The 15,007-nt window shown below is 41.2% G+C and overlaps 1 protein-coding gene across 1 annotated transcript in view; it reads right to left on the bottom strand.

Moving 5' to 3' along the window:
* The window catches only part of LOC141152664 (embryonic protein UVS.2-like), an 83,625-nt gene that overhangs the window by 27,821 nt on the left and 40,797 nt on the right, over positions 1-15,007 (bottom strand). Inside the window, exons 8-10 of the mRNA XM_073637221.1 lie at positions 9,384-9,511; positions 4,466-4,581; positions 275-500 (exon numbers count right to left, since the gene is read on the bottom strand). Coding sequence (XP_073493322.1) covers positions 275-500; positions 4,466-4,581; positions 9,384-9,511 — 470 coding nt within the window. The remainder of the gene's footprint in view (positions 1-274; positions 501-4,465; positions 4,582-9,383; positions 9,512-15,007) is intronic.

Here is a 15,007-nt window from a genome sequence, read left to right as displayed (position 1 = left end):
CGAAACACAATGTCTGAAAATTGAGATTTTGTTTTTGGCTTTTCTCCTAAGTCATGTGACAAGGCTTGTTAAAGAGTCGATATTGACTTTTTAGAATTCCTACTTCCTGTAGGCGGTGCTAGAGTTCTAGTCCTCTCTGAAGAGACAATTTGCATAAAAACACCGCAAATGATGAATTTGGCCTATATATTTTCACTTTCTCTATTCAACATTGTTTCTAATAATGAAAATAATAAGAATAAAAAAAATTCTAAATATATAATATAAGACATACTAGCAGAGAAGACGGCTTTAAATCCAGTTAGAGCTGTAGCTCCGTCAGTGACAAACTCCACCAGCATCTGATTGCTTGAAGACACCATTAATGGAACATATCCTGTTCCACAAGTTCTATCGTGTAAGATTGCTGAAGATTTACTGGGGCCATCATAAATTCTCATGTAGTCAGAAGTACATAAACTTGAATATTGGACATCAAAGGCGGAAAACTGGAGCGCCACCTAAATTAAAAAATCTGAGAATTAATAAAATATAAAATTACATTTCATCACTAACTGTTCCTTCCCCCACATTTTTTGCAGTGAGTTATTGGCCAGGAAATTTAGGCTGTTCACTGATATCTGGCCAGGAATTTTAGGCAGGTCAGTGGTATTTGGCCAGGGATTTTAGGCAGGTCACTGGTATTTGGCCAGGAATTTTAGGCAGTTCACTGTTATTTGGCCAGAAATTTTAGGCAGTTCACTGGTATTTGGCCTGGAATTTTAGGCAGGTCACTGGTATTTGGCCAGGAATTTTAGGCCGTTCACTGGTATTTGGCCAGGAATTTTAGGCCGTTCACTGGTATTTGGCCAGGAATTTTAGGCAGTTCACTGGTATTTGGCCAGGAATTTTAGGCAGTTCACTGGTATTTGGCCAGGAATTTTAGGCAGTTCACTGGTATTTGGCCAGGAATTTTAGGCAGTTCACTGGTATTTGGCCAGGAATTTTAGGCAGTTCACTGTTATTTGGCCAGGAATTTTAGGCAGTTCACTGTTATTTGGCCAGGAATTTTAGGCAGGTCACTGGTATTTGGCCAGGAATTTTAGGCAGTTCACTGTTATTTGGCCAGGAATTTTAGGTAGTTCACTGTTATTTGGCCAGGAATTTTAGGCAGTTCATTGTTGTTTGGCCAGGAATTTTAGGCAGCTCACTGTTATTTGGCCAGGAATTTTAGGCAGTTCACTGGTATTTGGCCAGGAATTTTAGGCAGTAGACTGGTATTTGGCCAGGAATTTTAGGCAGTTCACTGGTATTTGGCCAGGAATTTTAGGCAGTTCACTGGTATTTGGCTAGGAATTTTAGGCAGTTCATTGGTATTTGGCCAGAAATTTTAGGCAGTTCACTGGTATTTGTCCAGGAATTTTAGGCAGCTCATCTGTATTTGTCCAGGAATTTTAGGCAGTTCATTGGTATTTGGCCAGGAAAGTTAGGCAGCTCACCTGTATTTGGCCAGGAATTTTAGGCAGTTCATTGGTATTTGGCCAGGAATTTTGATTTGCATCAAAGTTTTTCAATGCAAATTGAATGTTCCTTATTTCTCCAGATCCCAGAGCTTAAAGGGGTTCTGTGGTCCAAATCAATAAGACTGCAGTCACTCTGTGTGACTACAGACTTATGAATTCCCCCAGCGCAAGCACTGTGCGCTGTGGGGATTCGCGGGTTTCTGAGCCGTGACCTGATGATATGTATGAGTTATAGTCCCAGCCAGAGCCCGTCTGGTGGGCGCAGCCTCGCTCCATATACTTGTATTGAGAGAGGCTGTGCCCCAACTAGTGGTGAGGCCGTCCAGTGGGCGTGATTGACTAGAGGATGCAGCCCCACTCCATACAATTGTATGGAAGCAAGGCCTTGCCCACTGGATGGGCTCTGGCTGGGAGTATGTATAACCCATATATACCCTCCGGTCCTGGCTCAGAAACTGGTGAATCCTCACAGTGCACAGTGCGTGTATTCAGGGGATTTAGATGTCTGCTGTCACACAGAGTGACTACAGACTTATCGATTTGGACCACACAACCCCTTTAATAAGTGTAGAGTGAGAAAAAAAACATTTACTCAAGTCATCTCGGCCCTTCTGGTCCTTCGAACAGTTCCTCCTGGCATCATGCGTGTGACATTTTTTTCAGCTCTTATGGCAGGCGCTGCACTAAATGAGGAAAGAGCCTCTGACTGCGGTGGCCCCTACCCGGGCCGTGGCAATTGGTGGTCCCCTCCTCTGCCCCTTACTGGCCAGAGAAAGAGGAAGTCCCCGAAGGGACCAATAAAGTGAATGGGATGGCCGTCACAAGCCGTCCCATAGGTTTATAAACAGTCCCACCCTCCTTCCTTTTCACCGTTGGTCCTGGAAGCATTTGTCCCACCCTCCCTTCCCTGTGAGAACACGGCAAAATGGACAATTTGAGACTTTACAAGTCACAGTGGCCTGGAAATAAAGAAAGGACATGTTGGAGAGTTGTTGGCCAACTTGCCGGTGTGAAGACACAGAGCAGTCAGCAAAGAGTTGGTTTGAAAAGTTAAATGCCTTTCTAACGAAATGAATGGAGAATTTAATAAAGCTGTGACCGATCCTTCACCATTCAGTTGTACCTGTTGTATTATCGGCAAGGCAAAGGGGGGACTAAGCATGAGTCGGGGTTTGGTTGGGAGTCTGGAATTTTCATTCTACCCTGGGGCTTCCAGTACTGAGTTAACCGCTGACGCCATGAAATTGGCTCACACACAGCTTAGTTATCACGTCAATGCATTGTGATGTCAGATGCCTACTCGGCACTACAAGCCCTATGAATATACTATACGAGGCAAAGAGGACATTGCTGAGAAATCTGAGTGGGGGGCCAGAAGGGTGAGAGTCAAGGTACTTTTTTAACCCATTTTTGGCTCTTTTCCATTAATTTTCTTAGCAAAAAAATGTCATATTTAGCAAAATCCAAATTTTTTGGTGAGATTCAAAGCTAAGTTAATTTGCCTCAAACTTATTCTCCCCTCTCTCCTAAAAAATATTATGTATTGTACCATCCTTTACATGTTATTACATCTATTGTTCATCTTATTAGGCACGAAAACTTACTTTATTTATTTAGAAAATCTATAGAAGTACACCAGCTTAGTCAGGTCTATAAGACCTATTTAGTAATGTATACAGTTTGCATTGTAAAATCAGGTGAAAGATCTGCTTTAATTTAACAGGGGGAAGATGAATAATTGATCAGGGAAGGTTCTGATTACTTATGTGCATGCTGGGTCACCAGGTGTCCACAGCAGATCCAATTAGGTACCAAAATGTCTGTCAGTGACAGAAACTTCATATTTCAGACTGTAGAGCACAAGCCATCAGTCAGTATCAGCTGGTACATTGTGTATCTGTAAGATGCATGTGGGCTCACCAGGGTGGTATAAATGTGTATACCTATGTCCGCATCAGTGTAATACTATACCTGTTGTAAATAGATTATCTGCAGTAATGTTGTTATTCAGTCACAAGATGTCGCTGTTGCCTAAGCATTGCTGAAAGACTGTAAGATGCATGCGAAAGATCAGAGGTGGGGCTACAGACTGAGTGATGTGAAACACAGGAAGAGTATGTGTGCCCATCTGAGGGACATTCTGCAATTACTCAGAACAGGGAGAGGATGTGCTGGAGGGGAATCCAACACCATCTTCTCGTGGAAGCTTCCCACCGAACCCAGAGCAGCGGCTGAGAGTTTCTGTGGAACATTATAGTAAAGGACAATTGTTCAACTTCGATAGCTGTTGCAGTTGATTAACTTTTAGGGTATTTTCAATATAGTTGAAGATGGACTATTTCTCTGAGTTCATTGAAGTCACATCAGGACGGGAGACGGATATTTGGTTAGGGGATAGAGATAATTGATTATAAGATTGTAAACTACTGTGCTGTACCGCAGGCGAGACTGTACGCTACACTCATATAATTGTCCCAGTTCCCAGGGTGTAAACAGGTAACAGGTGGCCGGCTTAGACAGGCATGCCAGTAGGTAGATTTATAGAAAGTGTAGTAGGCACAGTGGGTGTCACGCTGAACTGTACAAGGGTCCTCCTGGCTGACTGTCTTCATAATGTTTTGAATGTTTTATATTTTCTGGTTGAGTCATCCACATAACTAAGTAAAATAATTATGGTGAGTGAGCTGTGTAAGAGTCTGTTTTCTCGTCCGTAACTTTGCTGTATCCTGAAGAACACACCCCGGCGCACAACTTACATATCTTCTAAGAGGAAGGATTTTAGCAGTGTGATCTTTGAATGTGTTTTTTTTAAAGGAACTGTAATTTTGTAAGTGTTTTTTACAAAGCTGGATACAAACTATGTCAAATCTTTTAAAAAATACACAAAAAAAACTCCACTCAAAAGCAGGCAGCTATACCTTCATTGGCACACAGGTGACATAATATACCATGAAGCTCTTTACCTGACCGCCAGGGGTTCTGATCAACCAGACACATTTGGAATTATTAGGATACGCTGAGGGGTAATTAGCTGATGTGAAAGTTCCACTCATAGTATTCAGCAAAGTAGCACAAAGATCTAAAATTAGAAAAAGAAATTAGAAAAAGATAGATGATAATTTAACTTGTTGTTAAAAAAATATATTAATGCATTTAACTCCTTCCCGACATATGACGTACAGTTACGTCATATGCTGAGCCCACATCTTTCCCCGCAGATGATGGCTGAGTCATTCAGCTGTCATCTGCCTCTAAGGCTATGTGCCCACAATGCAGAAATGCTCCGGATTTTTCCTGAGCGTTTCTGCATCTCCCTGGCAGAAAAAAACGCATGCGGATTGTATATGCGGATTGTACATGCGGATTGTACATGCGGATTGTACATGCGGATTGTACATGCGCTTTTCCTGCCAGGGACAAGTGCATTTCTGCATGCGGGTTGACAAGCGATTTTAGCATCACTTGGAAAGTGCTTGACAACTTGGTCACACTATATAAACCCATGCAACCGGCGTATATAGTGTGACCGTAAAAGAATGGTAAAAAATAAAAAATAAAATTTTATACTTACCTTCTGATGGCCCCCGGTCTCCTTCTCCGATGTGTCCGGTCTCCCCGGTGTCTCACCGTTGTGTAAAAGGACCTGGCATGACGTCATTTAGTCATGTGACAGGTCACGCGGCCGCCGACGTCAGCAGTCGCGTGACCCATCACATGCCTAAATGACGTCATGGAAGGTCCTTTTAGACCATCGCGAGCTGCCGGGGAGACCGGATGCATCGAATAAGGAGACCGGGGCCATCAGAAGGTAAGTATAATGTATATTTTTTATTTTAATTCTTTTTTTAACAGGTTCTATGGTACCCGAGTCTGGAGGAGAGTCTCCTCTTCTCCAAACCCGGGTACTCCAAAGACATACTGATAGGGAACCTAGATTGTAAGCCCCAATGGGGACAGTGAGGATAATGTCTGTAAAGCACTGCGGAATATGTTAGCGCTATATAAAAATAAAGATTATTATTATTATATTATTACCATCCGCACATTGAATTGCTTAATATCCGCATGTGCACGTGTAGTCATGCGGATGTTATGCGTTCCAATGCAAGTCAATGGCGGCGAAAACGAAAAATAATTGGTAGTGCTGCGGATTTTTCCGCAATGATAATGCGCAGCGGAAATTTCCGCAGCATGTGCACAGCACATGCGGATTATCATTGGAGAACATGGCAGACCTTCTACCAAGCGTTTTTTAAGCGTTGGAATTGCCGCTGCAGAAACTCTTAAAAAATGCATAGTGGGCACACAGCCTTACAGCCACAGGCAGAGCTGCGCTCGTAAATGTTAACCTGTTAAGTGCCGCTGTCAATCTCTGACAGCAGCATTTAATGCACGCTGGCAGGGGGTTGCGTCACTCTATGCACCCATTGGCGTGCCCATAATGTGATCACGGGGTGCCGATGGGTTTTCATGACAGCAGGGGATTGCTGAAGACCTCCGAGCTTGTCATGACGGTTCTCCTGTGAAAGCCAGCCTATAGCTGACATTGATCGTAGACCATGAATTTCGTTGTACATAGCAGTACTGTACCATTGCCATGTACTATGTATAGTAAAAGCGATCAGATGATCACAGCTTCAAGTCCCTAACAGTGTTGAGCGATACCTTCCGATATCGGGAAATATCGGATCGGATTGGATCGGACCGATACCCAAAAAATATCGGATATCGTTGATTCCGATACCGGAAACCAATGCAAGTCAATGGGACACAAATATCGGAATGAAAATAAACCCTTTCTTTCCTTGTAGGTTAATTCTACATGAAGGAAAACAACTAAGAATAATGTAGAATATATTACATGAAAAGCTGGAAATTCAGCAGCGGCATACACCAGTACCCGGCAATTTAGAACAGAAAGATAGAGCATCACACATAGATTAGATAGATAGAAACATGTCAGTCACACATATAAGAAGTACAGTGACAGTGTTGCTTACTGTACTTGTCATTTAGTGTAAAGGATTAATGAAAAAAAATAATAGTGTTTTCATGCACCGTCTCTTTAAAAAAGCCGGCCGGCAATTCAGCATCGGTACCCGACAATTTAGAACAGAAAGAATAGAGCATCACACATAGATTAGAAAGATAGAAACATGTCAGTCACATATATAAGAAGTACAGTGATAGTGTTGATTACTGTACTTGTCATTTAGTGTTAAAATAAAGGATTTATTAAAAAAAAAATTGGCGTGGGGGTCCCCGTAATTTTAGTCTGTAGCAGAGGTTAAGCTGACGGCTGGGGCAGATGTTTGAAGCCTGGGAAGGGGGTAATACCCACGGAGCTTCCCAGGCTACTAATATCAGCCCCCAGCTGAATACCTAGCCTTTACTAGCTATTAAAATGGGGGACACCCAAAAAAATGACGTGGGGTCCCCCCTATTTTAATAGCTATCAAAGGCTAGGCAGACAGCTGGGGGCTGATATTAATAGCCCAGAAAGTGTGCCATGAATATTGGCCCCCTCCCAGGCTAGAAACACCAGCCGTCAGCCGCCCCAGAAATGGCGCATCCATAGGATGCGCCAATTCTGGCACTTAGCCTCGCTCTTCCCACTGCCCTGTAGCGGTGGCAGTGGGGTGATAGGGCTGGGGTTGATGTCAGCTTATAATGCCAGCTGACATCAAGCCCAGGTTAGTAATGGAGAGGCGTCTATAAAACACCCCCATTACTAACCCCATAGTCAAAGTTAAAAAAAAACACAAACTCCCAGAATAAAGTCCTTTAATTGAAATAAACACACAATTCTTTAATGTTCTAAATGAAACCATACTTACTGTCACGCCCATTCCAGCTGAAGCCAATGTCTTCTGCAATAAAAGTAAAATAATAAAGCAACCTCATCCTTACCTTTCCATGGTTCCCAGGATGGCTCCAGCTCTGCTACATTCACATGACAGGCTGGATCGCAGCCGAAAGCTGCCATCCAGCTTGCCGTGCCGCAGACACTGAGAAGTGCAGGCATGCTTGCGCAGTGTCTGGCTGTGACGGCATCAAGATGAGCCGAGGTCACGTCCAATGAACTCGGCTCACCTCATGCACGTCACTGACAGCGTGGGAAGCAGAGCTGGAGCCGTCATGGGAACCATGGAAAGGTAAGGATGAGGTTGCTTTATTATTTTACTTTTATTGCAGAAGACATTGGCTTCAGCTGGAATGGGCGTGATGGTAAGTATGGTTTCATTTAGAACATTAAAGAATTGTGTCTTTATTTCAATTATAGGACTTTATTCTGGGTGTTTGTGTTTTTTTTTTACCTTTGACTATGGGGTTAGTAATGGGGGTGTCTTATAGACGCCTCTCCATTACTAACCTGGGCTTGATGTCAGCTGGCATTATAAGCTGACATCAACCCCAGCCCTATTACCCCACTGCCACCGCTACAGGGCAGTGGGAAGAGCGAGGCTAAGTGCCAGAATTGGCGCATCCTATGGATGCGCCATTTCTGGGGCGGCTGACGGCTGGTGTTTCTAGCCTGGGAGGGGGCCAATATTCATGGCACCCTTCCTGGGCTATTAATATCAGCCCCCAGCTGTCTGCCTAGCCTTTGATAGCTATTAAAATAGGGGGGACCCCACGTCATTTTTTGGGGGGTCCCCCATTTTAATAGCTAGTAAAGGCTAGGTATTCAGCTGGGGGCTGATATTAGTAGCCTGGGAAGCTCCGTGGCTATTACCCCCTTCCCAGGCTTCAAACATCTGCCCCAGCCGTCTGCTTAACCTCCGCTAGAGACTAAAATTACGGGGAACCCCACGCCAATTTTTTTTTTAATAAATCCTTTATTTTAACACTAAATGACAAGTACAGTAATCAACACTGTCACTGTACTTATTATATATGTGACTGACATGTTTCTATCTATCTAATCTATGTGTGATGCTCTATTCTTTCTATTCTATATTGTCGGGTACCGATGCTGAATTGTCGGCCGGCTTTTTTAAAGAGACGGTGCATGAAAACACTAATATTTTTTTTAATAAATCCTTTAACATTAAATGACAAGTACAGTAAGCTGAGCGCTGCCATCCAGCTTGTCATCCTTCAGAGACACTGCAGAGCGCAGGCATTATGGGAACTTCCGATTCCAGTATTCGATATTCTAAAAGTATCGGAGCTCAGTATCGGAACTCCGATACCCGATATTTCAGTATCGGAATGCTCAACACTAGTCCCTAACCGTGGATTAACAAGAACAGTAAAACAGTGAAAAAATAATATTTTAAAAAAATCTGAAAAAAATAACAAAAAATAAAAGTTCAAATCACCATCATCTCCTCAATTAAAGTAAATAAAACTCACATATTTGGTATTGCTGCATCAGTAAAAGTCAGAGTCATCAAAATATGATATAAATGAATCCAATCGGTAAACAGAGTAATGGAAAAAAAAATAGAAACGCCAGAATTTCAGTTCTTTGGTCATCGCAACACTGGAATAAAGTGCAATAATAGGCGATCATGGTGCTACTATCATGGTATCAATAAAAACATCAGCACAGGGTGCAAAAAATAAGCTGTGAAAACATTACGGATCTCGGAAAATGGTGACACAAGCAAAAAAATTTTTTTTTTCAAAATTTCCGGGGTTTTTTTTCACCTTTTTTTTTTATAAAAAAAAAAAAAATACATCTTTGATATCTGTATCATTATACTGACCTGGAGAATCATATTGTTAGGTCAGTTTTACTGTATAGTGAACATGGTGAAAAAAAAGACCCCAAAAAATAATTGTGAAATTTGACTTTTTTTAGAAAATTCGTTGCATTTGGCTAATTGGACAGAAAAATAAAGTAAATGTCTTTGCTTAATCTTGGATGCTTACTACAATTATATAGCTTGTTAATTTTTGACACATCGAGAACGCTTAATCCGTATCTTTGTCCTATCGACACAGTTGGGTCAGGTTTTGGCACGATGGTGTCTTGTCCTACATACATAGTGAATGCATTCCTGAGGAAAAAAGTAACAAAATGATATCAGTAAAGTCCAGTCATCACTTTGTAATGTATGTTGGCATTATTATGTAATATTTCAAAGAAATTGTATAGTTAGTTATTGACAGTGTTGTCCTATAGGCTTGGCATGAGACATACTTTATAGTCAAAGCTAGATGGAGTCTGAAGGACACAGTTGGCTTACAAATGATTCAGTGCAAGTAGCCAGAGTTGCACGCCCATTGGTGATACATGGATGACCCTATCATAGAGATAGAGCATCAATAGAAATAGCAAAAATAAGTATAATGTGATATATTAATGAGTAAAATAGAATATGAGTATAACTATAACAAAGGGGCATCCACAACATCTAGACAAAGGCAGTTTATACACCAACAAAGAAAGAAATTCTAGAGTCACATTATGGAACTCGGAATTTGTCTTAGCAAATTCTAAAGAATTTAATAAGAGTCTAGTTGCATTTCTTGATTTTAATACTATTACAATATAAGATTATTAATTAACTAAAGATGATTTGTTCATCCAGCAATTGATTCAAATTGCAATTTTTGAAGGATTTTTTTTCTCTAAGAAAAGAAAAATTACCTTTAGTCTTCTAAAGATTTTCACCTTCTTCTGGATCAACATTACAAAAAAAAAACAGGCTGAACTTTTCTTATTTCTAGCCTTAAAAATTATGGTCACAATTCATTAAACAGTTCTCTCCAGAATTCTGGCATAGAGATGTATTTTTTTTTGTGCACCTTGTAGTTGTGCAAACAATTTCCAAGCGTTGACATTTTTATGCCAGTCCAAGACACATCTGCCAACTTTTCGAATAGTTGGTCGAGATTAGTCAGGAGGGGACTTTGCCAAGCGCAGCCAGCAAATAAAAAAATGACTGAAACTATAGCTGAAATGTTCTCCAAACTGTAGTAAATTTCTTGCAGTGGCAGGCTTCAGCTTAGAAATGCAGCAAATTACTTAGGATGCACACACCTGTTAATACAATCTTACTCTAGCATACACTTTCTTCATCCACGTTTGTGTGTAGAACATCTTGATGATTCAGCTCATATATTATTATGTATATCAAACTGTTAGTAGTATAAACTAAGAATCTAAAATGTGGAGGCGGAATTGCTTTTTTATACCCCCCATTTCAACCCACCCCCACCACAAAATAAAATGAATTAATACTATATGTGGATCTTTTCATTGCACTAGAAGGTTGTCAATCATCTGCCATTGAAATGGAGTTTTCATGTAATGAATATTTTATTCTCTTAGAGAATAGTATATCCTTGTTTGCTGTCTAAGGTATCAAAGCTTTACCTTTATTCTCTAGGGTCAAATTTCAGTCTCTCCCAAAACTATTCGAGGAATTTCATACTCGAAAATACACCTTCAGTAATTGTTGTTTTGTCTGAAGGTAATTTCATAAATCTGACCTTGTCTAAGAAGATCTGTGACTTACAATGGTTTCGCGAAGGAACATAAGCAATGACTATGTAATCCTTTTCCATTGACTTCCAACGTTTGTACTCATAGCCTTTGTAATTGTCCTAGCTGAACGACCATTGTTTTTTTTTATGAGGAATGAGGTGTAATTTTCAATAATGGCATTCTTTGGATCGTATTATGCCACGAAAAACTTGAAAAATCTTACAGAAAAAAAAAATGTTTTGGTCTCATTCTCTAAACTCCATAACTTTTTTTTTTTGGGTTGGAGTTGTGTGAAAGCTTCTTTTTTGTGCCGTCAGTTCTAGTTTTTAGTGATACCATTTTGTGATACATTTGATGACATTTTACTACATGTTTTGGAGAGGTGCAATGAGTAAAAGAACAACGATTCTATGGTTTCATTTTTTTATATGGGTTAATCGTTTTTATATTTTGTTAGATCAGATGTGGTGAAACCAAATATGTTTATTTTTTATGCATTTTTATTTTTTTGAAATAAGAAAAGGGAGATGATGTAAACCTCTTGGTTTTTAACATATTTTAAAGCAAAGTTAAAAAATATCTTTTCTTAGACATTTTTTGAGTCCACCTAGATGACTCGAACTTGTGATAGTTTGATTATTTGATCCTTTGGTATTTGCAGTATATAGTAAGATTTTTGGAAAATAAAATTTGAGGTGTGACCACATGTAACTTATATTAATAGGGATATGAGACACAATATTTACATTATGTGAGAGTATCTAGCCATCTATTTTAGGTATATATTATATGTCTGTTTATAGTGTAATATGTGATTTTATACTATATGGAATATGGACATGGTTGGCCATAGAATTATTATATTATAACTTTGTAGCTATGTGGTATATATCTATATGGCCTCCTCTACATATCTGCATATTGGTCATTCTTTAATATATGTGGTTATTACAGGGCATATGGCCTTTCTGTTTTCTGTATCTATGTCCTCTATCATGTATGGATTTTGTTAAATCAATGGGTCTCCTATTGTGTTCTAATTACAATGTATTTTCATATCTATTAATAATATTTGATGTAGTTTTACACTCTGGATTGTATTGCTCCTTCTTGTACACTGTAGGTTGACTTCTTTGATTTGATGGGATCTTTAGATATTATTTAGAGGTATATGTTTGTTTCTGGGTTGAGATGGAAGCCTTTGATAGACGAGATGGAAGTCTTTGATAGACTCCAAGTGAGAGGGTTGGCTCTGATCTGAGCTGTTACAGGCAGGTGATAGCTGTATAATACAGCCAACAACATGTGCATTACAAATGATTCTACCTCTTCGCACTCTCCACAGCTCAAACAATCAATAGTCAGTTTTTGAGAGCTGGTAGGATTTGCTATAATGATCAAAAGTTCTTTGACCAAGCTTAAGATCTTACCCGTAGGTTCCATAAAAGGGCTACAATAGTCACGATGTGAGAAAAGGATTCTTTCGAGAAAAAAATATAGATAGACAGACCCTTCTATTTAACTCAAAAAAAAACATAAAAATTTGACACTTAGGTTTATTACCATCTTTAATGCAAACTGGTCAGCAATTAAAAATATTCTTTCTAAAGATTGGTCCATTCTCCTTACCGATAGGGATCTTCAGAAACAACTTACTAAGTGTCCCCCTTGTCACATGGTGGAGATTTCATACCCTTGGAGACATGTTGACCGGCAACCTCTACATTCCCCCTGAGGGTCGCTATCTCTTTGGGGTTACTTCCCCTGAAGAGAATGTTCTACTTATAAATACATCTTTAAAACCACAGAATTTTTAAACTGTAAAACAAATAAAACCTTCAAGATCGTCAACCATATCACATGTGATACAGAGACCGTTATTTATCACGCCAGTAGTCCTTGCAGCCTTATCTGCATAGGCATGACTACAAGACCCTTTAAAATATGTGTCCAGGAACACATCAAAAACGCATCCACCTGTCAAGATTCTGATAAATTGAAAATTATCCCAGACAAATTTTTAAAAGTCCATAATTGTAATACTAAAGGGACTTTTAGTAAGTGGCATTGACCACGTTTCTCTGGAAATTAGAGGTGGGGACTAGAGATGAGCGAGCATGCTTGCCACTACTCGCCCGAGCATCACCCTGCTCGACAAGCTCGGCTCTCGGCTGTTATTTTCGGGTTGCTCAATTGGGAGCTGGGGTACCCACCCTGCATATTTGGCGCTCTTTAGAGAGCCAATGAACATGCAGGGATTGTCTGCCATGCATTGTATTGCCGTAGCCATGTTGGTTGTGGCATTACAGTGATTGGCTGGCTGCAAAGCGTCCTCGGGTCTATATAAGACCTGGTGACACTAGGCTCGTCACAGTCTATCCCGGAAACATGCAGAGTTGTCAGACTTATCACATATAACTGCGTTCCAAAATCTGCCATTTCTGGCTTCCATTTCCATTTTGTTGCAGTGTGTCGGTGAAGCTATTCACAAGAGGTCGCTGTGAACAATGCTATTAGTAAACTACATGCCCGCTATTTAAAGCCGTGGTTCTCCATCAAGCGCATCAAATATAACTGCATTCCAAAGTCAGCCATTTATGGCTTCTATTTCCATTTTGTTGCAATGTGTCAGTAAAGCTATTCACACAAGGTCACTGTGAAGAATAGCAACCTACAGGCTACCAGCTATTTAAAACCATGTTTGTCTGTCAGACGTATCACATATAACTGTGGTTCAAATCCAGCCATTTGTAGTGAATGTATAAAATATTGTCCTCCATTTAAAATGGGCAAGGTGCGTGGCAAGGGACTGGAAAATGGATGTGATGGTGATGGTGCATGCAGAGGCTGAGGCCGTGGGCAAGCTGAAATTGTGCCATAACAAACACCCACATCTTGTCGCTCGACCTTCCTGTCCCAATTACTAGGGGACTGCAGAACACCACTAATAAACACAGAGCAGTGTCAAAAGGTTGTTGATTGGATAGCAGATAATGCTTCCAGATACGGTCAAGTCTCAGAAGCCGTGAGTCTGGACCACATATTGCTCACCCTCATCCTCCGAAACTAGCAGCCTGATCAGGCACATGGCAGCAAAGCACCTGATTAAGTGGGCCAAAACTCAGGGTCCAGAAACAGTGTCTGTGGGTGACACCACTGCTTCTTCCGCTGTTGTGCTTGCACGCCAATCCCCTGTCAATGGCGCATGTGTTGCACACTCTCAACTAGCACCATCAGCAAGAAGGTCCACGTCCTTGTCTTAGTACAGCGTTCAGTTGTCCCTACCCCTGTCCTTGGAACGCAAGCGCAAATACGCAGCCATCGGCCCACAGGCCACACTAAGAAATTCGCACATGCTTGAAAATCGAAATGTTGCCTTTTAGGCTCTTGGAGATGGAAGCTTTCTGCAACCTAATGGCGGCGGCCGTCCCTCGGTACTCGGTCCCCAGCCATCTCTATTTCTCCCGGTGTGTGTTGTCCCTGCATTAAACGAGCACGCGTTCCACAACATTAGCCGTACCCTCAACATTGCAGTTACTGGGAAAGTACACCTAACCAAGGACACATAGACAAGTGCTTGTGGGCAGGGACAGTACAACTCGCTGACGGCACACTGGGACGGAACACGTCCTCCCAGTGCCGAGGATTACCGGCCCTGAGTCAATCACATTCTACAGCTCCTGCATCTCCTCCTCTTCCTCTTCAGCCTCTGTCTCCAAAATTACATCAGTTACCAGCTGGAAGCACTTCAGCATTGCCTTGGCCAAGCAGCAACATGCTATGCTGAAGCTAATACGCTTAGGTGACAAAGCGCACAATGCTGAAGAGTTGTGGATAGCTCTGAAACAGTTGGCAGATCTGTGGCTGACACCGCTGACTCTACAGCCAGGCATGATCATGTGTGACAATAGCCGGAACCTGGTGGCGGCTCTGAAGCTAGGCGGGCTCACACACGAACCATGCATGTGTGCCCATTTTAGAAAGTCACCTACAGCTTCCGCAGCCCTTGGCATGCTTCAGCAGCGTTTGCAGCTTCCACCTTCCAACTAGTGTGAAATGCTTT

Source organism: Phyllobates terribilis, unplaced genomic scaffold, assembly GCF_046119375.1.
Source record: "Phyllobates terribilis strain yellow unplaced genomic scaffold, ASM4611937v1 Scaffold_6__1_contigs__length_29720123, whole genome shotgun sequence".
NCBI lineage: Eukaryota > Metazoa > Chordata > Amphibia > Anura > Dendrobatidae > Phyllobates > Phyllobates terribilis.
Note: the sequence above shows the minus strand (reverse complement) of the source record. Positions and strands in the feature narration are given on the sequence as shown.